General features: G+C 44.8%; 1 protein-coding gene across 1 annotated transcript in view; it reads left to right on the forward strand.

Moving 5' to 3' along the window:
• The window catches only part of PRELID1 (PRELI domain containing 1), a 90,350-nt gene that overhangs the window by 60,047 nt on the left and 5,963 nt on the right, over positions 1–24,340 (forward strand). The window contains exon 5 of the mRNA XM_086931781.1: positions 18,253–18,331. Coding sequence (XP_086787907.1) covers positions 18,253–18,331 — 79 coding nt within the window. The remainder of the gene's footprint in view (positions 1–18,252; positions 18,332–24,340) is intronic.

A 24,340-nucleotide genomic window follows, 5' to 3' on the forward strand; every position in this document is an offset into this window, starting at 1 on the left:
TAAATTGTCCTTATAAATGCTGTGAATTGACAAAGAATGCCAACTCCTATTCGTTTCCTGCACTTTTGTGTGAATAAAGTATTTGATCATTTCTGTAGCACTTTCCTACCCCTTGACAAGGCCCCAAATCACTTTCCAGTTGGTAACCAGTCCTTTTGTTGTGCATGGTCTGAAAGAGGGTTTGGGAGACATATAACCTAAAAGTAGGATGTTGTGGTGCCATGCATGAGCTCTGGAGAATATACTCCAGACTTGTCACCGCCTCATTCACATGAAGTGGGATGTGCAGAAAAGAGCGAGGGATATATTTTAAGGTTGCGTATACAAAATAGTTTGTCCATTCATTCTCCTAGAGTTGTCCTGATTTATGGAAGATCCTGGGTTTTATTGCTTATTTGTGAATGCAAGGTAACATGCTTATTCTGTTTGAGTGTGTGCCAGTGCTTACTTATCTCTACAGAAAAGAAATCCCACCAATGCAGGCATTGTAATAGACAGAAATTGTAACGAGTGGAGGCATTCTGGATCTACAGTTTCGTCTTTGACTATAAAGTTCTAGTCACGTTTTATCAATATTGATCCTGTCCCATGGATCGTCAGCGAGCGAGGCATATGAGATTTTTCTTGCAACTGGTAACCAATCTAGAGTCTGAAGAGCAGAGGTAAAGTGGTCCCATCTACTCGCAGTTAGGACCTGCATAGCAGCAGAATTCTTGAGCTGCGGTTTGATTGCTGGTTAGGTGCATACAGAGTTTGGTGTAGATCCCATTGGCTTATGGACGATGGGACAATGTTAAGAGCTATTGATACCTGAATACTGTGAGGAATGAAAAGTCTGTGATCTTATCCTGTAGTAATCTTCTCCAGTCACTTTGAAGACTTGGGTTTGTGATGAAACTTTGGATTCTGTGATCTTGCCATGGTATGCCCAAGATGTGGGGGGCAAGAGCAGACTTTCAGCATGTGACTTGTCTTGTTAAACGTAGATTCTGGGTGGAGCTCTGGCAAAATTAGACATAGTACACTGTCGCATAAACTCTGTTACACTGTTAGACCCTGATGTGCCCACCACCCACTCCATAGCTTGTCATGTTTTTTCGGGGGCATCCCCGTGCCTCGTAGATCTGCCTTTCCTGTTGAGCACACCAGTCCACCTCTCTCTTTCATACTTCCAATGAAGGGGACTGCAGCAGTTTCCAGGTACTGGTAATAATCTCCTTTGGCCGCCACTGTGGCTATTTCAATAAAGGTCCTTTCCAGTGTCAGACCCCCAGTCTCCTTCAAGAGATCTAACAGGGACATCCGAGGACCAAGATCAATCCAGCAGCCCAATACAGCAGAGAACTCATGGCCTATCTCCCTCAAATAGACTGATAACACCAGGCATGACAAGACCATGTGGAAAAAGTCAGCTGCAGTTCGGGAGCACCTCGCACATGTGGCCCATTGTAGTTGCTGGGGGGAGGGGGGTCGAATTTGTCATGCGGAGAGTTGAGTTGAACCATTTGGAGGCATGAGGAGATTGCCAAGTTCCTCTGGGCCAAACATGCCTCCCTCCAATCATAGTTCAGGTTTCTCACAAAAGTCTCCTAATTTGTCTCACTTTCACACTTTTGTTTCTGTTTTAATGAGAGAGATCTGCTAATAATATTGTATTAGAATGTTGTGAATTGTGCCTATGTTACTTTTAGAAAAGTGGTTCTTCACCTTTCTCTACTTGGCTGACCAGTCTCCGGGAGGTCATGCTGAGAAAAGGGTTTCATAATTCTGTCATGATTCTGTAAGTATTAATTGCTTTTTTTTAGAATCTATTTTTCACTGTCCAAGAGGCAATTGTCCTGTCAAGGCAATTTGAGGTACACGTGTTTCTTTCCCAGTTTTAAGATTATCTGGGTATCATCAGCATAGGTGCAGCAGGTTAACTTGAAGGGATTAAGGAGGCGGAGATTGTTGAGCCCCGGGTAACACCAACCAGATAGGTCAATGACAAAGCTCAGAACTGAGGAAATAGGATAGTTGGGGCTCAGGCTTTGAGGTTGGATTTTCAATCATTTGAATAATTATTGTGTCATTTAGTCATTTGCAATGCAATAGGTCACATATTTACATGAGTATGAGCTATTGACATTGCAAATAACTATGCGTTTATTTGTTTCAAAAACCAAAACCTAAATAAAAGGTGGCACATATATATAAATGCATACATATATATATATATATATATATATATATATATATATATATATATAAGAGTTATATATATATTGTGTGTGTGTGTGTGTACATAGAGGTAGTGGGTTGTAAAGTAGTAGAGTGAGTAGTACAAAGTTAGTAGAGGGTGAGTAGTAGAGAGTGAGTAGAGCGTAGTTGAGAGTAGTAGAGGGAGTAGAGAGTAGTAGAGTGATTATTATTGTTGTAGAGGGTGAATAGTAGAGGGTGAGTAATAGAGAGTGAGTACTAGAGTAGTAGAGAGTGAGTACTAGAGTAGTAGTGATTAGAGAGTGGATAGACAGATTGAAAACGTGGATGGATGAGTGAAAGAGTAAATGAATGAAGAAAAGGTTAGATTCCAACAAACTTAAATTACAGGAGTGCAAATAGCCAAAGGCATATTATTACTTTAAACATAGTGGGCAATGCGATACATTAGTCATGTACGCCACTTCCCTGGGACCTCAGTTGGTTCATCCCAGCACACACCTACAGTACTGTTCTCTTCCTGCACCGCAGGATCAGTCTGCTGCTGCTCTCCTTAAAGTCATTTTAAGGGAGCGGACGAGTGTTTATGGAAACTGGAGTCTGTGCAAGGAGAGGGATGCAGGAGTGGGGAATGGAAAGAAGCAGGCTCTACTCTGTATAGCGTAGCGGCCATGCTGGTAAAGAGACTAGGAAGAGTTTCGTTGCAGCAGGAGCTGCGTGCCAGAAACTAATGCTGGTAAAGAGCTAGCAAGCAGACAGGAATGAATGAGTAGGATGGGTTAAGGGAGAAGAAGAAACCAACACGACTGCTTGGTGTGAGGGGGTCTACTTTTTCCTGACAAAGCCTCTTCTAAGGTCCGTACTGTTATGTTCCAAACCTATCCAGCATGGCTGTCGACCCTACTCTGATCCCCGGCTGAGAGTATACATTGAGCCTGTCCCCTTGGTAGAAGACGGAAAAATGTACAGTGCACACATACCGTTTGAAGTTCCCCATTAGCCTTCTCAGTGCTGATGTAAACACTGCTAATGATTAAAATAACTCTTAAAACTTTCCCTAGTGCATAAAAGATCAGTCTTCCTCTTTTAAAAACCCGGAGTACAAACAACCCCAAGAAACACGCAGCAACACCGAAGGGAAGCAGAAGATTCAACAGAATGAAACCAAATTGTGGTGGAACTAAAGGGTTTAGCCTGTCATTACTGGAAATAACTAAAGCGCACTTCCGCAAGATTGCAAATGCATTAGCTCTACTGGATGTATTTAATAAAAATACGTTTGTAGCAATTCTAGCGCATTATGTAGCTTTTGTCCTTGCACTTAAATAAATACCCCCCCCTCTACTTCGATGATTTTACATCTCAAAGAACACAATTCGTAAGATTACGTGAGGCGCTAGAGAAACAGCCGCTGCAAAGACATTAAAGTTACAATGTAACGACGCACTAGCGCTATTAAATGTGTTTTAAAATAGTTATATAAGCCCGATGCCGCGTGCGTGTCCCTCCATTGAGCGTGCACATATAACCAAAGCCCAAAAAAGTAACAAACATTTGTAGTTAGACATTACCCAAAAGTAAACGCACTGCACAAAAAACATACCTTTGGTGCAAATACTTCAGTTGCGATGCTAAGATTCTGGCGATTGTTGTAGATTGCTGAAACATAGGCAACAACCACAAATGCAAATCAAAACTCAACGCACCACCGAAAAAGCGACTGCCAGGGCGCCATCTTCGGAGGAATGACAAAAACAAACCTTGGACAAAAAAAATGCATGACGGAGAAGGGCAGAGCTTAAACACAGAAACGCCCACAAATCTGCTCCCACAATGATTGACACATCTCTCTTCCAATGGCTAGCCTTCATTTATGGAGCTAGCCAATGGAAGAGAGAGGAGGGTTAAAGCCCCAGACTGGAGATCAAAAAATTTCGCCTGCGCGACACTGCTGCGCAGTAAACGCCAGGCGAAACCTAAAACCGAGTTGGCGCCAGGACACAACCCTAATATCAGTTTGATGTAAGAGTTTTTATAGATGCCTTGGGGGCTCTAAAGTTAATAGAGAGAAACTAGTGATTGCTTTCACTTATATAGCAGAATGCTCTGAACAAGTGTAGATTGCAAGGGTCTACTCATGAGCTTGCAGCCTATATAGCTTTAGATAGTTATTTGGATTTTAGAATTTAATGTTATGCCACTGCTAGCCCTCTGCTCGTTTTGCTGGGTTTGATGTTTTCAGAATAGGTTCCAACATCTATAGGTCTACATGTTTAAGCCATATATTATTACCTAAAAGGTCGAATGGGTGCTTATTGCAGTGCTGTAAAGAGTCTCTATGAATTCCTCCTTGGGATTGAGGGGTGGCAGTAGAAATTAGCAATCTATTGAAGGGTTATTCAGTCCTTGCTGAACAAGGCACGCAGTAGAATCACCCTGGGATGCCTGCACTCCATGTGCTGTAGTGGAAGAACAAATACGTTTTATAACAAATAACTAGAGAAACTAAGAGCCAGCAACAATGCTTTCAGTTGTGCTTGAGGAAACGCAAAAGAGGGTATTGTGAAAGATGAATGAAAAACAAAACCGTGCTCATGGAAACATATGTGTGCATTGATGTAAACTTGGGTCCAATGACCTCTTGACCAGTGCTTCTCTAGTCAACACCAAGAATATATCTACAGCTCACTTTGCATTCTGTTAGAAGAATGCAAACTAGCAGTTTCTGCTTTAAGACATCAGCTGTCTCACACATTGCTTTTCACTGTACAAGGCTGAACTATTGTGCATTTTACTTATTAATGTGTTTTGGAAGCTGGAACTGTTTCTAATTGCTGGAAGCTTTCCTTGAATTATGTCACAGACCTGTTGAGCCATAACTTAAAACATTAAATTTGTACAAGTCTCCTCTTACGGAGAACTATTTTACCTATGACCATGGAGATTTGTATATATACTGGCTGTGTATTCAGTCTCGAGTGGAGTATGGTAGCTGATGTTCTCCATCAGCCAACAAGCTACCTTGATGCATCTAAATAAACGTGTATTCTGGTATTGCCAGAGTAAGGTCGTCTATTTTCCCACAACAGATTTTTTTTCATATGACCTCCCTTCAAGTGCTTCTGAACTCAATGGCAAGAATATTCATGCAGCTCACTTTTAACATATTTTCTGCATTGGCATTAGTTGATTTTGGAGGCAGTCTTGACTTGGGTCATTTCTAGCACTTATGATATGAAATCTGTGGTGATGGGTCTGGAGTAGCAGTACCCCTGTTAACAGGTGTGTGAATAATTGGTTGGTTGTAGTCCATTATATCTTCTGGACTTTGACATACCTTAACTTGCCAAAGCACTGAGGTAGTCCCCACGCGGGCGAGTAAAATCACCCATCTATGGGATATTGTAACCTCTGGAGAATTTACAGACCCCTTACTTTAAGATCAACCAGGAGATGTGATGGTTTAAAACTACTGCAGATGAAAATACTCCAACATGAGATGGAAATGTCTCACCAGAGATGATGTAGCCCAAGGTGAAATAAGATGTCATACTATAAATTTTAATGGGTCAACACAAAAGTGGGGTTGGGAGTTACACAAAGCGCTACAGATATTGGTGAACCCAAAGGAATAAGGGGCACATAGTGTCCTTCACACTATCAATGTAAAGATGGTGGTGGTGGTGGAGGGAAGAGCATACATCCGAAGTTAGAGGCGAGGGGACCAATGAAGCCTGTCACATGGGCCTTGAGGCCAGAAATGTCACCATCTTTGCGGGCAGATGGGAGGTATTGAGGAAATAGTTGGAAAACTGTAAATAAAAACAAAGAGCCCAAGGTGCAAGGCAGTTCTACAATGCAGTTACTGTGGAATCCTGTTGCAGAAAATACATATGGGTCCTGATTATCACCACAGTTGTTTTTAAAGGATTTTCATGGTGCAGATTACCTTGCAGTTGGAACCACCACAAAGTAGGTCTTCTCCAACTAGCGGCTGGGCCCTCTAAACCCTGTACTAATGCAGCGCTACAGATAGTACAGTTAACAGTAGAACATCATCTAAGGGCATGCAATGGAAGGGTACTCAAAAATGGGGATGAAACCGCCTCTCCATACTTTCAAGCGTGGCAGTACACAGTCGAGAATAGACTATATATATATATATATATATATATTGGACAGTATTTATAGTTGGAGCAGAATAGTGAGCTTCAAAATAGAAATGAGGGACAACGGTGATCACCGACCATTATGCTTGGAAGTAATGGGACATCTATCGAAGGTTATCCAAGCAAATCTTGATTCCCATGATGTGCAACCCTTAGTAGAAAATAACTGAAGATCTATGGGGTGGCCGAAGATCACAGGTAGCCTAGAAACTATGACTAATATCTATAATCCTTTTTCAGAATTAGTAGGTGCACACTTAGTCAAGCAATCGGTCTATAACATCCATGCATACTACCTTGGTCTCAAAGTTAGAGCCCCTGCTCAGCAAAAATAATGTGAAAAACTTGAAATCCAACCTTAAGACGGGACAAAAGGTAAACCCTTGTGTCTGAGGGAGGGTCGGAAATGAAAGCCAGGAGGCCGTATAGGGTGAATATTTGTGACCAAATCTTTATTGAAGAGACTTTGATACAGGACCGTTGACCAAGGACAATCAGTGAATGGGGTGTTGGGGTCTTGTTCTGTGGGTACAGTTCGTCAGGTGGAAAGTAGGATTGAACAGTCGTCAGTACACAGCATCCTCCCTTGAGTCTTGTGCTCTTCCTGACTGGCAGTGGTGGTTCCCCCAAGATACTCGGAAGGAAAACAAACAATAGTGGCGGTAAGTATTCTGAGTTGTTGTAATCACTCTGTACTACCCTTCTCCTTCCTTTGGTGCTGTTTGTGCTGTACAGTAAAAACGATAGTGAGACCGGTGAGGGAGGGATGTGCAGGGATGGAGGAAATAGGTCAAAGAAAAATAATCCGCCTGAGTTATTGTTCTCGGGCTCGCTTTAGATAATAGGGCCTTAATTATTTGCTCCTGGAAAGAGAAAGAAACGCGGGCCCAACTGAAAAGAATACAGCTCCGAACACATCAACATTGTCTTTAAATGAATCATAAAACACTAGGAGAAGTTTGCCTGCCAAGTGACCTAGACTCGAAATAGGAAATACTTCTGGGTTACAAGTACGTGGAGCGAATTAAGTCAAGGCTCCATTTGTAACCATCAGGGCGGTTTGGTTATGAACCGTGGTCTGCCCCAACTTAAATACCTGTTCCTTCTATGCCTTCCTCTCTTCCCCCCCCACACACACACTTTTAGATACGTCCCCGGGGATTTGTTCATTCACCGCCAGAGTTACGCGGTAAGCATGCGTCTCCGGGGTGTCCATCACTCCTCACTCCACGTCTCCTGCTCCTCTGCGGTGGCGTTGTTGGAACAGTCGAACCGTGGGCTTCCCTCCTCCGGTTCCAATGGCAGCCTCTGCTTCACAGGTAGCCTAGAAACTATGATCTATATATCTTCGGACCTGCTGGTATACTCCTGGCCAATAGAAGTGTTCAAGGATGGGCTTTTCGGTCCCCTTACCCCCACCCCGAAATGACCCCCTAGGAGGTGGCTGTGAGCCAGATATAAAACCTTTTCCCTATGTGACCGCGGGACCAGTAACTGGGGTTTTGCTTCCTTCCTTCCCTCCTTTCCTATATAATAGACCCTTATTCCTGAAAAACTGGGGACCGACTTGATCTGGGTCTTCCTGCTCTAAGGACCTATTCCAGGCTTCATACAATGTGCTGCTCTAAAGTCCTGGTCATGTTCCCATGCCTTAGTGGTGGCTATTTGCGTCAGCATGACCGGGGCCCATTGACGTTTCTCTTTTCTTCTCTGTTTCCCGCTTTTACGGGATTTCCCAGGACATAGTTTGTGATCAGGTACTTTGTGAAAAGTGAGCGGTTTGTCTCCATTCAGCTTCCTTGGGGACTGTGTCTTTCCTTGGGGACTGTGTCTAAGAGAAAAACGGTTTTAGTAGTTGGGGAATGAGCTCCACTTTAAGTGGAACGGGCTCTAGAGCCGGATCGTGTTGAACGAAGACTTCCGTGGTTTTATAGGGCTTCTGATCCCTGTGTACGCACTGTATGTTCACCATACCCGTATCAGACTGCACCCCTCCTGGAATAATCTGAGGTTGGATGACTTTGTAAGCATCCTGTGTCTATGCTCCCCTTCTTTCCCTGTTAACCCTCACAGTTCTGGGGAAGGGAGGGGTATTACTAGGGATGGGGTTACCTTCAACAGGGTTACAAACAAAAGTCCTGGTGAGCCCAATGCCCATGGGCTCCTCCTTTTGGGGACAAACCCGCGCAATTTGCCCATATGCCCGACAATTAAAACATGAGGGCCTAATAAGGTTGGTGGCAGAGTTGAAGGTGGTGGGGGTCCCGGTAACATAGTCCCTGTTAACATAGTCACAGTGTCTATTTTTTTCACGGGTGATGGTTTAGGGGTACGAGGATTAGAACCCCCGCTCCCATGTTTCCAATGGCTCTCATCACGTCCTCTCTGGATGTCTTGAGCACGATAATAAGCACTTGCAATTTCTACAGCCATTTCTAAGGTGAGTTAACATGAACACGTCACTTTCCCTCTTGAAATGTATCGTTTGCTACCTTTTGTATTTTGTTTGCTTTTGATACATGCACAATTACCAACATTGCCTCATGTAACGTAACGTTTGCTCTTGTAACATGCTGACTTGTAATTTTTCCTCATGTTTCACTACTGTTCCTATTGTGAAGCGCTCTGACACCTTCGGGTAAAGTCTGCGCTATATTAAAACGCATAAAATTAAAAAAGTAAATCAAGTTGTATGGAAGGGTGAAGAGAGGTTAAGTACTACTCCAGGTATACCTTTTCCATAATTTCTGGCTTTGTAGAGAGGTCAGGTTTTAACCATCTGTCCGCCATATCACGAACCCTATAAAATAGTGCTTGTTGTGCCTCTTGGGGTCCTTCTTTTATTTGACGCAAACAAATCCGATTGGACTCCTGATCTAACCCCATACGTTCAAGGATGGTCCTCTTGACGTCGGGATAGGTAGTAATCCCAAGGGGATTTGCTACCTGATAGGCGGCTTGGGCTCCCCAGAAAGCAGGGGACCCAGATACTGGCCCCATTTATCTTCGGGCCTGACAGCCACCCGGGCCATTCGTTCAAAGTTTGCAAAAAAAAAGTCTGAGTCCTCCCCACTGACATATTTCTGGAGTACTACTGAGGGAAGGGTGGGTTTGATCCTCTGTTGTGTCAGGGTTTCGGCCAGTCTAGTGATGGCAGTTTCCTGGGTTTGACTCTGCTCGGTGAGGGATTTATGGAATTTCTCGCGATCCTCTTCAGCGACGGTGAGAAACTCTCCTTAACTTGACCCAGTTTTTCCTGGTTTTCAGCCATTCTCTTTAATACGGCCTTCATTTCAGACACCACCTGTCGGAGGGAGGGTCGGAAATGAAAGCTAGGAGGCCGTATAGGGTGAATATTTGTGTCCAAATCTTTATTGAAGTGACTTTGGTACAGGACCGTTGACCAAGGACAATCAGTGAATGGGGTGTTGGGGTCTTGTTCTGTGGGTACAGTTTGTCAGGTGGAAATTAGGATTGCACCCTCGTCAGTACACGGCCTCCTCCCTTGAATCTTGTGCTCTTCCTCACTGGCAGTAGTGGTTCCCCCAGGATACTCGGAAGGAAAACAAACAATAGTGGCGGTAAGTATTCTGAGTTGTTGTAATCACTCTGTACTACCCTTCTCCTTCCTTTGGTGCTGTTCGTGCTGTACAGTAAAAACGATAGTGAGACCGGTGAGGGAGGGATGTGCAGGGATGGAGGAAATCTATCAAAGAAAAATAATCTGACTGAGATACTGTTCTCGGGCTCGTTTTAGGGAATAGGGCCTTAATTATTTGCCCCCTGAAAGAGAGAGAAACGCGGGCCCAACTGAAAAGAATACAGCTCCCAACACATCAACGTTGTCTTTAAATGAATCATAAAACACTAGGAGCCGTTTGTCCGCCAAGTGGCCAAGATTCAAAATAGAAAATATTTCTCGGTTACATGTACGTGGAGCGATTAAGTCAAGGCTCTGTTCGTAACCTTCAGGGCGGTTTGGTTATGAACCGTGGTGTGCCCCAACTTAAATACCCGTTCCTTCTCTACCTCCCCCTCCCCTTTTAGATACGTCCCTGGTGATTTGTTCACTCCCTGCCAGAGCCGTAACTCTCCAGAGTTACGGCGGTAACCGCGTGTCTCCCGGGGGTGTCCACCACTCCTCACTCCACGTCTCCGGCTCTTCTGCAGTGGCGTTGGTGGAGCGGTCTAACCGTGGGCTTCCCTCCTCCGGTTCCAATGGCGTCCTCTGCTTCGGCGTCCTCTGCTTCGGAGTCTTCGGCTTCCCCAACTTCCAGACTCTCCCCGCCTTCTTGCGATAGGCTCTTTTTCTCCACCTGCTGCGGCTGTGATTGGTCATCTTCGATGACGCTTTCTGCGTCGTCCTGCAGCGGAGAGAGCGTGAGGTTTGTGTTAACCCCGTTGTAACTGGATCCTATCTCTTTTTTTATGCGCGGGCAAAGCACCCGGGTAGGTGGCGCTAGGCCCCCATCTGGACTCTCCCTGACACCATGGTACACAACTGAATGTAGGAAATTTAAGTCCGCCTTACTGGAGTTGATAAAGCACGGAATACAGACTCAGTGTGGAGCGCCAGGGATGTACACTGGAAATCACTGGCTACTGCCAAGCGGAATTGGGAAGAAAATAGCTGGTTGGATCTTCTGGAGGTAGCAAAAACAAATAACCAGGCAGAGTTTTGGAAAATCATAGCATGGGGGTGGGAAGGACCAAGTACGAAGAACAGAGCATTATCTAGACTCTGTGACTTGGACCGACCACTTCACTGATTTGTACTCCAGTTTTAGGCCCATTTCTGCGCTGAGCAGAGAAATACGGCGTACTGATATAGAGGGAGACAGCCAGGTAATATTCTCACTGCAAGAAACGGAGTATGCTAAAGACTCCATTAAACCGGGAAAAGCACCGGGACTAGGTAGACTTCCCGGTGACTTATTCAAATATGAAAAAAAGGTATGGGTCCCATACGTTAATGCTCTTAGCAATGCAATATTAGCCGGTGCCTTGACACCGGGAACGTGGAAAGGGGCTGAATTTGTCTCCATCTACAAAAAAGGGCAGCAAACATAAACCCGAGAACTACAGACCAATTACCCTGATAGACGTACTCCAAAAACTCTATGCCAGGCAGTTACCGAACAGGCTTAACGACTGGATAGAGACGAATAGCATACTGTCCCCATATCAAGCAGGGTTTAGATCCAGTACTAGTACAATAGATCAAGTCTTCAGACTCCTGTGTATTATTTGGAAATATGTTAAAATCAGGAAGGGGCACATTTCCGTGGCATTTGTTGACCTGAGGACAGCGTTTGAACACGTACCCAGATGCTTGCTATGAGAGCCACTTAAAAAACAAGGTGCCCCCCTGAATTTGGTTATGCAGCTAAAAAGATTACGCAACGGAAACTATGCTAGAGTCCCCTGGGGTATGAATGGGGAACTAACAAAGCCAATCCCAATAGAGAGAGGAATGAGATAGGGTTGTGTACTTGCTACCACCCTGTTCTCAACTCTATATTAATGATGTGGTGGACCACCTACACGACCTAGCAACCGATCCTCCAAGGCTAAACGGGAATTTGGTGCCAGTGCTGCTCTTCGCAGACGACACCATTCTGATATAACAGACCATGAAGGGTCTACAAAATATGTTGAACGGGTTTAATAGATGCTGTACAGAAAAGGGCTTCGAAATAAACGCAAATAAAATTAATTACATGGCCATAAACCCACAAAAGACCCTTAAAAAGTATCTCGTGCTCCGTAATGAGAAAATAGAATATGCCACTAATTTTAATTATTTGGGCATATTACTAGACACAAAACTAGCCTGGAACCAGCAAATAAACCACTCCGCCTTAAGGTTAGCCCAAGGATCAGGGGCAATCCTTAAGAAGTACAGCTCAACTACAAGCAAAGCTGTGACACCATCACTGGAGATATATAATTGTATGGTCCAGGCTGCAGCATTGTATGGATCGGAGTTATGGGGCACAAGCGACATCTAACAGCTGGGGGAAACAAGTTTCTAAGGAGATTATTAGGATTACCCCAATCAACACCACTTATCCCAATGTTCCACGATCTAAATTTGAAGCGATCAGGTCATCTCGCAATCCTACGTCCACTACTCTATTGGATACAGGTGCACGCGAATTACTGGATATTGATACATGTCTTACCTTCCCGTGGTTAAGATTTGTCCGGAAATGGCTGATTGAGTTAGGTCTTGGATCATACTGGACTAAACCACATAATTTAACACCAAGTTGTAAAGGCAATCTGAAAGGTATTTATTGGCAATATACATTCAATCAAAGCATTGAATGCACTCCATTTTGACCCAAGATTAGGAAGGTTAACAAGTGAATTCCCTTCTATTAAGCCTAGTCCGAATCGCGAGGATTTCCTTGACCATATACAACCGTTCCTAGCAAGCAGTCTGTTGGGGGCTGGGGGGATCTTGCCTGTTCTCTATGCACTAAATACACTTTAGGGCCTACAAACAACATCAAAAACATTGCACATGTTTTGTTTTTTGCCCGGCGTATGATAGGGCAGAGAACAAATGGATTCGACCACTATGTAATTCGTTGGGATTCACAAAACATCAAGGGGCGCTGAGGGTACTAACAACAAGTATCCGACCACATGTCATATTTGCGCTATCAAGATATTTGTTTATAGTGGGTCTAATAAGGAAGAGAATGGGCCTAAAGTTGTGATCTACTAATGACAAAGATATCTGCAACCATGAAACTTACCTTGGACTGTATGAATAATTAGATATTACTCCCTGTATATTTTAAAAAGGTTTTATTGAATGAAATTGTTTTTCTGCAATTGCCAATTTTATTGAAATTATGTAACATTTGTCTGAAACACATTAGATTACTTTATGGACGATGTTTTACAATGAAATCTTTTATGGCCTTTGGCCGAAATAAAGAATTTATAAGATTAGATTGTGGCTGTTCCCCCTTTGCATTGCATGTCTAGGACCACTACTTTTGGATCCCTAACTCAACTAAAATATATCTTTTTACCGGGGTACGACAGACATTCACCTAATGGTAAAGCATTTGGCATTGTATCTTTGTCTCCCACGGTGATATCACCTTCTTTTCTTTTGTCTGTATGTTGGTTTTAACTATTCGTTTAAAGGCTTCTCAAATGTCCTATTTTTTTTAATGAAGATAAAGCACAGATTGACACTGATTTTAATTAATGTTTCTAATAATACTGTACTTCCGCTTCATGGAGTAAGCCATGATTTCTTGGCCCTGCTAACCAATCTCTCGCACACTTACTTGATCGCACAACCTAACACTCCATGTAAGAAGATTGCTGTTAATGTAGTGTACCAAAATGAGGTACACTTTGTAGAATGTCCAGACAATCCATATTGGCTTACAGGACTTCTCAAATGCTCTGTTTTGTGGTAGTGTGGGCGAGCCGTTTAGGCTTATCAGAGGGTAGTGGTAAGCATTTGTTGTATACTCAAAGTCAATAAATGAGAAACACACTCAAGAAGAAACTCGAGACTAATTTAGAAAAAAAAACATATTTTTATAGAATTGTTGACACCAGGAACTTCGTAATCGGGTGAGTACTTTGGACACTATCAAATTTTACAGTAGAAAATTACAGCTTTCGGATTTGAGGCATATGAGCTTCGAGCGCGATAATGTTATCATATGGGAAAACATTCACTGCATAGGGTCTCTTGCTAACAACTTACTAGACTGTTCTTCTGAACTTATGATGAGTAGGGACCAAGGTCCAAGAGTTCAGTTTTACCTGCCGTGGGGTGTCTGGGTGTAGAGGTGGTTTCAGCAGCGGTAGCCTCAGACGCTACCCGCTATAGTCAATTGGAAGAGTACCTGTAGGAAAGAGGCTGAAAGGAGGGACTGGGAGACAAATAAGGCAGAACACAAAGGGGGGTGATTCCACTCTTGCGGGTCTCTGGGCCACAGAGCACCGATCTGTTTCAATGGACTTGGGCTGTTGAGCTCATGTGCATATGTGTTTTGTCTGCCGAGGCGTTGCGTTTGAGGCTCCCACAGTTCTTGGTGCCCCTGCAGGAGAAGGAGAAGAAACACAGCAAGACTACTTCTAACCTGAAGCTGGCCTCTGGTGAAATCCCTCGATGTGCAGGTCGGTTTTGACAGTGGTGATGTTCGGACTGAACACAAACCTTGGTGTTTGCAACAGGCTCCAGTAACTGGGTATTGGTGTGGGACGGCCACTGAGGGTCCTGGTTTCTCCAAACTTAGTGGGGAGACTGATCTGACCTCCTGGAGCAAGGTGACCAATTCCTGGGTGACTGCTGCTTCGGTAGACCCGGTGGTCCGCAGATTATTTCCTGGGCGTTGCGGTCAGTGCCAATTTTGGAAAAGGTGATGGACAGAGTTTCTGAATGATGCAGAATACTCCTACCCAGTCAAGAGATCAGGGCTTGATCCATCACCGTTTTTTAGCTCACTGCACCATCCCAGCTCAGAACCTGGCTACATGCAAATTAGTCTGTTCCTGTCCCAGTGCATGATGGGAACAGGGCAGACCAAACTACCAAGCCAATTCTTCACCAGAAAGGAGGTAAGCTACCAGGGACCGGTTTCTGGCATTTCAGCCGTCATCGGCCCGGCTTGCTTGAATCCTGAAGGCAGGCAGGGTTTAGGGCCAAAGTTCACAGCTAGTCCTCTGTCCTTTGTTCTCTGCTCTTCTTTGTCCTTCTTTTAGAGTCAGTCGAATCTGAGCTCCTGGAGTCATGGGGCCACCTAAATACTGAATTTAGGGGTGTTAAGGTGAGTAAAGGATAGTAGCCAATAGGCTTCTTACTCTTGGGGTCCCTACACCCCCTGTAGGAAGCGGGCATAACCTTGTCCCAGAGTTCCTAATTCCAATAAAAATAAGATGGTGGAATCCTTCTCTCGCTCATCAGGTAGCCCACCTTAAGGGTGTGGCCAGCCTGGTGGTGCAACACGCATAGCTAATTTCCCGTCTCTCCTGGTGCTAAATGGGCTTCAAAGCAGGAGAGGCATCTCCCAGGTCTGGGGGAAACCAGGGTCGCATATCATAAGTGGCAGGGGCTCTGAAGCCCGTGATATGCTTAACCACTAGCCATCCTGCTCGAGGAGGCGTGAACACCTTCCTTCAGAGCAGGCGTTGTTTCTGGCCTTACAGTGTAGGCTCTCACCTGCAGGGAGTCAGAAACATGTCTGCAGTGGCAGTCTGAACAATACCAGTTAGCCAGCAGAGGCTAGTAGGTTTTCAGGGGGCATCTCTAAGTTACCCTCTGGGTGTATGTTTTATAAAATACATTACTGGTATCACTATGGATTTGTCAAGACAAGGTGTTTGATACCAAACACCATAGGTTTCAGTAAATCCATCATGTAGCTGGAGAACTCGTAAACTCTCCTGTCACGCCTCAAACTCAGGATGGGATTGGATGGCACCGTTCTTGAATGATTTAGGTCCTTCCTCCAGAATCGCTCACAGAGAATCCTAATCAATGGTAACTTATCAGCTCCCTCTCCGATCATGGTTGGTGTCCCCCAAGGATCAACCTTGTCCCCTACCCTCTTCAATCTTTACCTTGAAGCGCTCACAGAGGTGCTACGCACCGCCAACATCGCCTATCACATGTATGCGGACGACACACAGATCTACATTAAAATCTCTTCCAATGAGGACATTCACTCCCTGAATGAGGCCTTGAAGCTGACGATGCATTGGCTCACCTCTAACCAGCTCAAACTTATTGCAAAAAAATGGAATTTCTCCTGTTCTCCCCACCCAAAATGAATTCAGACATTCAGGAATGGGTCAAGGCTATCACAGCGTTAAATTGCCCTCCTACCATTGTGGACTCTTCTAAATACCTCGGAATAACCCTAGACTGCAACTTGAATATGAGTGGCCATATCAACTCGATGGCCAAAACTGCCAGATTTCACCTGAGCTACCTAAGACACCTGAAACCTTTCCTTGACACCCCTGGCCTAAAAATGGCAACCCAGGCACTAGTCATTTCCAGACTTGAATAAGGGTGCTCTACCCTTTCAGGTCTACCCAAGAACTCTTTGGCCCCATTGAAAGCCTGCCTCAACGCCGCCGCCAGACTCCTAACAGGTTCAAAGAAATTAGACCGTATCTCTCCCCACCTCAAAGCTCTAAACTGGCTTCCTCTCGAGGCCAGAATCCAACTTAAGCTGGCTTGCATCACTCACAAGGCTCTATACTCCAAGTCCCCAGCTTTTCTCATTCAGGTACTCGTGTTATCCGGAGGAGCCAGAAACCTTTTGCTCCAACCAGCACGCTTGCGGGGAAAGAAAGTACAATCGGGCCTTCTCTGGGGCTGCCCCAAGAATATGGAACTAACTCCCGCCCACCATCAGAAGACTTCCATCTTTGGCACTTTTATAAAGGAGGCCAAAACTTTCCTTGTGGGCAAATTCCTCTCCCAACGCTTGCATTTCAATCACCTCAGCGATTTTGTTTCTCCTTCTATTACGGCATTACCCATGGTTCTTCCAGGTGATGCCTACCCAGCACTACTGGGCATCCCACCCGGGAATTGAGACAGCTGTTCTCTCATATAATGTATCTACCTGTTTTAATCCCAACTGTATCCGGGATATGTTGCTGCTTATTACTTCTTTCCTTGTATAATGCATCCACCTGTTCCTATCCCAATTGTATACACCCGTCCTAAGACTGTTTTTACCATCTGTCAATCCTGTAAAGCGCTCTGATACCCTCACAGGCCTGGTTCGCGCTTTATAAAACTCTAAAAATAAATAAATAAATAAATAATGACCAGTGGCCCAGTACATATACTTAAATGGCTTCCCTGTTCACTTGTACTTTCCAGAAATTAAACTAGATAGAACAGGGGCATATCTGCTCGTGCAGATATGTCCTCACATGTAATATAATGCACCCTGCCACAGGGCTGTAAGGCCAGCTGCAAGGGTGACTTACATATACTGTATGCAGTGTCTGTGGGCATGGCACAATGGGTGTGTGCTACGTTGTGTTTTCACTTTTGTTTGCACCATTTCACGCAGCCTGCAATGGCAATCTGCACAAGTTTGGCAGTGGGTCCCTTAGTGTGACATAATATTTGCTGCAGTCCTTAGGGACCCTCTGTAGTACCCAGGCCCTAGGTACCAGTGTACCTGAACTAGAGACTTAGAGGTGCTAAAGTAATTGCCAATTGGAGTACAGTTGAACAGTTACCTTGTTTTAGGGAAATGGCACTGGGGACCTGGGTAGCAGGAACCCAGTGCACTTCAGTCAGAATTGCATAAGATACCAGGCAAAAAGTGGGGGTGACCTTGTGAAAAAGTAGCCCTTTCCTACACTCCATCAAAACAGATTCCTGTGGTACAAACATACAAAGAAAATGCTACATCACCATCCTAAATTCTTGCCTTAGTTGTCAATAGTTTCTTCGTATGAAACAAGTGTTTTTTTTCCCTTGCCGCTAATACTGATAAAAAGGGCACTACATTCCCTAGATACAAAAGCACATTATGGGAGATAAGCAGAAAGACTACTCAGGACTCAAAGCATTTGTCAAACATACTTGTTTTTGTCCAGAGACGAAACAGAAAATTCATAGGTGAGCTAAGCATTTCTTAAGAATATATTTGGGACTGCTTAAACATACCTCCCAGAAGATTAAATTATTACTTAATAGTTGATGTGGACATGTTGTTGTGATACTGTAAGAATTAGTAATAGATCAACTGCTAGACAGAACGAACGTTAACAGACTGAGGAGAGAAACAGTTAACACAACCAAGAGGCTTACTGCTCTAAATGCTCGATACATGATCTATTCTTAATTCTTTTGTTTCACTATTTGCAGGAATTCGGTCTTGCAAGATTCAAGAGCAACGTTCACAAGGCTATGAAAGGATATGAATACATTTTGGCAAAAATGCAAGGTATGTTAAAAGTTAGCTTCTATTTACAGCTTTATGGAGTGGACAGAGGGTCAATGCTTACCACTGGTGGAGGGTTGTTAAATGCATCTTTTAATGACTTAGTACTCTGGTTCTTTGAGCAAGATGGTGGTTAAAATAGCCATTTACATGGCATTTGATATTTCTTGCATTGCTGCTCCACCCTTTCTGTGGTTACTTCATTGGTGCACATGTAGTTCCATAGTGAATTACACTCTTTATTTGCATATTAAGTGCTGATTTGGTGTTTACCCAAACTATCTTGGGGCTAAAGAGAAATCCTCAAAAAGACACAGAAAGGAAATAGAAACTGAAAAGGAACCATTGCCACATTACAAGGAAACAACCAAGTTTTTCTGCAATTTCCGTAAGCTTAATAAGTTCTATTCCACATGAAGGTGTTGGGTAGTACATTCCAAAGGGAATCAGCTGCAAAGGGGAACGTCATACCTCCTACAATTTCGCACTAAAATTTAGGAATGACTGATAGATTTTTCTTCAGTGGCCTCTGCTGACATTTTGAGTGGTATCGGCTAAATCACAAATATCAGGGCAAAAGTTGAAGGGTGCCAGGGAGTTTGGTTTGAAGAGAATCCACTATTTAACATAATATATGCATTACCAAACTGTAAATCAACATGCACAATTTGTTTTATATAAGAATATCACTTGCAAATGGTTATTCATTAAAAGATGTAAAAATGTTAATTAAAGAAAATCTTAGAATAAAAATAGGCTTCCTTTTATTGTTTTAACTCCAAAATTTTCTGGTAAATGTTGCATAACATAAGACTGGGAAATTAAATAATGCATAGCTAATATTTCTAGATTTTGATCACATGGATAGCAAGCTTTTCAAATGTCTTGTTTCGATAAAAATATTCAAAAATTGGGCCCATACTATTCGGGGATGATGCACAGAATGAAACCTTTCACATAGCATCATAGTCCTTGGTTTACGTATTAGAATGCCTTAACATTCACAAATAAGTTCACATAGAAATCACTCCCATTGGGTCTTATTTATTTATTTATTTCAAAGTTTTATATAGCGCGAACAAGATCTTTTCAGATATCGGAGCGCTTTACAGAAAACAAGGGCTAGGGGAAACAAGAGGGTGATTAAACAAACTATTGGGTACAATATAGTAATCGGTAGTAAGTGAATAGCAATCAGATAAAAACATAATACAAAAAGACAATCAGATAACCAATAATACAAAAACGGTGCAAAGTCTTCGATCCAATAAAAACAGAGTTCAGGTGTATTTAGCCATAAGGATGGCTTTTACCTCTTTCTTAAAAAATGCAGTGGAGGAGATAAGCCTGGTTTCAGGAGGGAGTTCATTCCAGATCCTGGGTGCCATTCCAGAGAAGGAGCGTTTTGTATGTTTTTTCCTTCCAGAATCTTCGAGGTTTCAGGAGGAGATTTTTTGTGCTTCTATTGGATCTCGAGCCTCCTGATATAGTCAGCTTTTGAGTGAGGTAGTCGGGTGACTTGTGGTGTACGACCAAGTGTGTCATACAGGCGATTTTCAGCTGTATTCTGGCTTCAAACGGCAGCCAGTTCAGGGATTTTAGGTCCGGGGATATATGCAAATGTTTCCTTGAATTAGTGATAAGTCTCGCTGCAGCGTTCAAGGAGGCTCTTAGGGGTGCGGTTGTTGATAGGGGGAGTCCGCTGAGAGCCACAATTCCGTAGTCTATGCGAGGGATGACTAGGGCTTGTACAGCAGTTTGGAAGTCCTTAGCTGGGAAGAAGGGTTTAAGTTTCCTCAAAGTGTTGATTTGGAAATTAGCTCCTTTAGTTGCTTTGCTAATGTGCTGCTGAATGTTGAGATTGGCGTCAAGTGTGATGCCTAAGGATTTCGCGGAGTCCACGATGGTGGGTTGGACATTGAGTGCAGTTAGGTGCTTGAGCCAGGTTTGGGTGATGGCGATTTTCGCAGGAGGTGAGATCAGAAGGAACTCCGTTTTCAGAGCATTTTGTTTGAGGTGATTGTCGGCCAACCATGATTGGGTGTTTCTGAGCGAGGAGTTCAGGAGCTTGATGTCTTCCGGGGATTGTAGTTTGAGGTAGAGTTGAGTGTCATCGGCGTACATGTGAAAGTGTACATTAGATGCTTGAAGCAAGGTGGTGAGTGGTTCCATGCCTAGGTTGAACAATGTGGGGGATAGGGAAGATCCTTGTGGAACACCTAATGTTACAGGCACAGATGAGGACAACACGTTGTTGATCTTGAACTTCTGAGACCGGTTATGTAGGAAGGAAGTGAACCATTTGAGAACAGTTCCGGATAAACCCATTCTGGTGTTTAACAGCTGCAGTAGATTGTCATGTCAAATGCTGAGGAGAGATCAAGTAGGATGAGGAGGCAGGAATCGTTGTGATCAAGGATTTGGAGGGCGTCATAAATGATGTGCGTCATAGCCGTTTCCGTACTATGTCTTGCTCGGAAGCCTGATTGATGAGGGTTGAGGAGGTCAAACTGATCAATGTGTTTTGTCAGTTGGAGTTGTACGCATTTTTCCAGCAGTTTGGCCAGGGTGGGGATATTGGTGATAGGACGGTAATTGTTTAGGTCAGCAGGGTCAGCTGTAGGTTTCTCGAGTATAGGCGTGACTTGCCCCACCTTGAGGGAGTCCGGGATGAATCCTTGTTGCAGGGAACTGTTAATGATTTTAGTCCAGAGTGGGAGGAGCAGGGGGGTGAAGTCTTTTACAGCATTAGCAGGTAAGGGGTCTGTGAGGTGATTAGAGGGTTTCAAGGTGCTGAGCAGTTTGTTAATTTCTTCTTCAGAGTAGGTGTCGAAGGACGACCATGCCGCGTTGTTTTTAGGTTGAGTGGTAGTTATGCTGATGGGGCTGGAGTATCGGCTTGCATCATTGAGGAGATCACTTCTTATATTATCAGTCTTTAGCTTGAAGAAAGCAGAAAGTCTTCACAGGATGGTATATCGCTTGTTGTGCTGTTTGATTGTAGAGGTTGTTCCTTGGTTTGAGTTTTGACTAGTTCGAACAGTTTTCCTGGTCGGTTTTTTGCTTGGTCAAGCTGGAGGCTGAAGAAGTCAGATTTCGAGCGCTTCATTTTCCTAAAGTAGGCATTTCTCTTATTCTTAAGAGTTTTAAGGTGCAGTGCTGAGGGGTCTGATCTCCAGGTGCGCTCTGCCATTCGCATGGCACGCCGGTCTTCATTGAGTCTAGCATCATACCATGGGTTCGAGTTCTTGGTGGAGACTCTCTTCAGTTGCAGGGGGGCGGCTTCGTTGATTATTGAGGTCATAGAGTTGAGGTAGAGGTCGGTCAGAGATTGTACGTCAAAGGCGCCCGAAGGGGGAAGGAGGAGACTGCAGGTGTGGGAAGGCAAGGAGTTTGGGTTAAGTTTCTTCAGGTCGCTTTTCCAGATCTTGGATTTGGTATGTTGAGCCGGGTTAAGTTTAACTTTTTCGTTGATGAAGAATGTGATAATGTGGTGGTCTGACCTGTCACAGGGTTGGATTGCCCTCAGTTGGGTAGAGTCCTCTTTGGCGATGATGAGGTCGAGGATAGAGCCTTTGTCATGTGTCGGGCTGTTGCAGATTTGGGTGAGGTCAAGCGCATTAAGGAAAGTTTTGAGACTATTCACCACTGCGTCATTCTGATCGTTCCAGTGGAGATTGAAGTCACCCAGGTAGATTTGAGTGTTCTGCCGTCTGGCATTGGATGAAATCGTGTCCATGAGTTGTTGGGTGAAGGTGAGGTTTTCCCCGGGCGGGTGGTAGATGATGTGTAAATAGCATACAGGTTTGCCCTCGTCGGTGATATCGAGGCAGATGAGTTCACAGGAGGTGAGGGAGGGGGAGGTGACTTTAGTAACAGAGAGGTTGCTCCTAAAAATGCATGCGATTCCCCCGCCCGTCTTGCCGCTCCTGTCGAGTCTAATGATGTGGTAGTTGGGGGGGGGGGGACTAAAATGTCCAATATAGGTGTAGAGGATTCAGTTAGCCAGGTTTCAGTCAGAATGGCTAGGTCAAGGTCCATTGTTATGATGAGATCCGCGATGTCGGAGGAATGTCTAGGGGCCGATCTGTAGTTGAGTAGGATGCATTTGAGTCTGGGGGTGAGAAGGGTGGTCGAGTGTTCTAGAGAGAGGGGGACTTTTCTGAGGTTATTGGGGACGGAACTTCTGTTGCTTTGTGTGGGGGGCCTAAGGGGATTTGAGAGAATCGTGGGTATGGGGAGGTGTGTGGTGGTTGAGTGGCTTAAGGGACCTGGGACATATGAGCGGAGGAGGGTGTGTATGTCGTGGTCCGAAAGGGGATTAAGGGCGCGTCGGGGGCGGTTGGTGTGATTGCGAGCGGGGATAGAGGGCCAATGCGGGAAGTATTGAGTGAAAGGGTCTGTGGGGAGGGTGGGGGACTTGTTGGGCGAGGAAGTGGTGGTGGGTAGGGGGTGTCTGGGGTGTATGAAGAGAAGTTCTTTGATGGTGTGAAGATCTTCTTTGATGTGGAGGAGAGTGGACATAATCATGTCCAGAGTTGGATTGGGGATGGTGTTGGGGATGAGAGCCGTGGGCTGGTTGAACAGGGAACTGGAGTGGGGGGGAGGGGTGCGCTAGCGTTAGTGCAGGGCTCTGCGGTAATAGTAAGTGGGATGGCATTCGGCAGGTGAGAGAGTTTGGGGGTGCGGGTGTGGATGAGGTAGGGGGGAGGTTGGTGGCAGAGGTGAGGGTGTTGGTGGGAGGCGGTGAAGGTGAGTTTGGGGATGAGTGTAGGCTGGAGATGGTGGGAGTGCAGGTATGGTAGTGGGGGCTGAGAATGGGGGGGAGAGGAGGAGGGGACAAGGTAAGGGAGGTGGTGTGTTTTGAGAGACTAGTTGGGAGAGTGGGCTAATGGGGAGTGAGAGTGGGGGGGGAGATAGAGTGGGAGATGGTCCTGCCGCAGGGAGGGGGAGATAAGTTCAGGGAGGTGGTTGGTTCTGCGAGACTCGTAGGAGGTGTGAGGTGGGGGGTGGGGGTGTGGAGGATGTATGAAGGGGAGTGATCTGCGCCTGTGATTGAGGGGTGTGACGAAGTTACAGCGGGTGGGTGCCTGACTAGAGCGCTGGGGGGAGGGTAGAGGTGCGTGTCGTTCAGATGCTGTGCTAGGTTAGGAGTGTTAGATAGACGATAGGAGGTGGAGGATGTTGTGTAGTCTTGGGTGTTAGGAGTGGAGGTACGACAGTTGGAGATATGTTCTATGAAGGTGGGGAACAGGTTGTCGAGTAGGTCAAGGTTCCTGTCTGTGGATTGGAATAGGATGATCCCGTTGTTGTAGATAGTGATGGTGGCTCTTCCTGGGAAGAGTTGGGATGGTGTGATATAAAGTGTTAGACCATGAGCGGATTTTCTGGTGGTGGAGATAGTGAGAAGGGAGAGGAGCACTTTCCTCCATTGTGCTCTACGTATAGTGTAGAAGATGATATCGGTGCTTGTGGCTCCATTGATCAGTGAGAAGTAGGTGTCCACAAACGGGGTTTCAGGGTGGGCCTTCAGGAAGTTGTGTTTGAAGCGTTTGGCGTTTCTTTTGGTGAGCTCGGATGGGTAGTTAATTTTGTATGTGTGCTTGCCCTTGCGTTCCATGTTGGGAGAGATGGTGTAGGTGGATGAGGGGGTAGATGAGGGGGTGTGTGTGTGGGTGGGTGAAGTTACAGGGCTATAAGAATGAAAATAAAATTTTTAAAAAAGATTGCGAATAGACTAGTCTAAGATGGCCACCAGAGTGGAGGACTATTCTAAGATGGCCGCCAAATAGGATAGAGAGAGACAAGAATAGTAGTCCTCTGTCTGTTGTTGTTAGGGTTTAAAGAGTTTAGTTTCCCTTACTACTCTGGGGCAAGTCGAGTTAGTCCAGCTTCTAGGTTGCTTGGTGGGGATGGAAAAGTCTTATCTCTGTTTTGGTGACCCCTGGCAGAGTTGTTGTGCAGCCTCGTGGTCATCTGGGGGCAGTGGAGGCGATTTATTGCTCCAGTTTA

This window comes from Lissotriton vulgaris, chromosome 7, assembly GCF_964263255.1.
Source record: "Lissotriton vulgaris chromosome 7, aLisVul1.2, whole genome shotgun sequence".
NCBI classification, from domain to species: Eukaryota; Metazoa; Chordata; class Amphibia; order Caudata; family Salamandridae; genus Lissotriton; species Lissotriton vulgaris.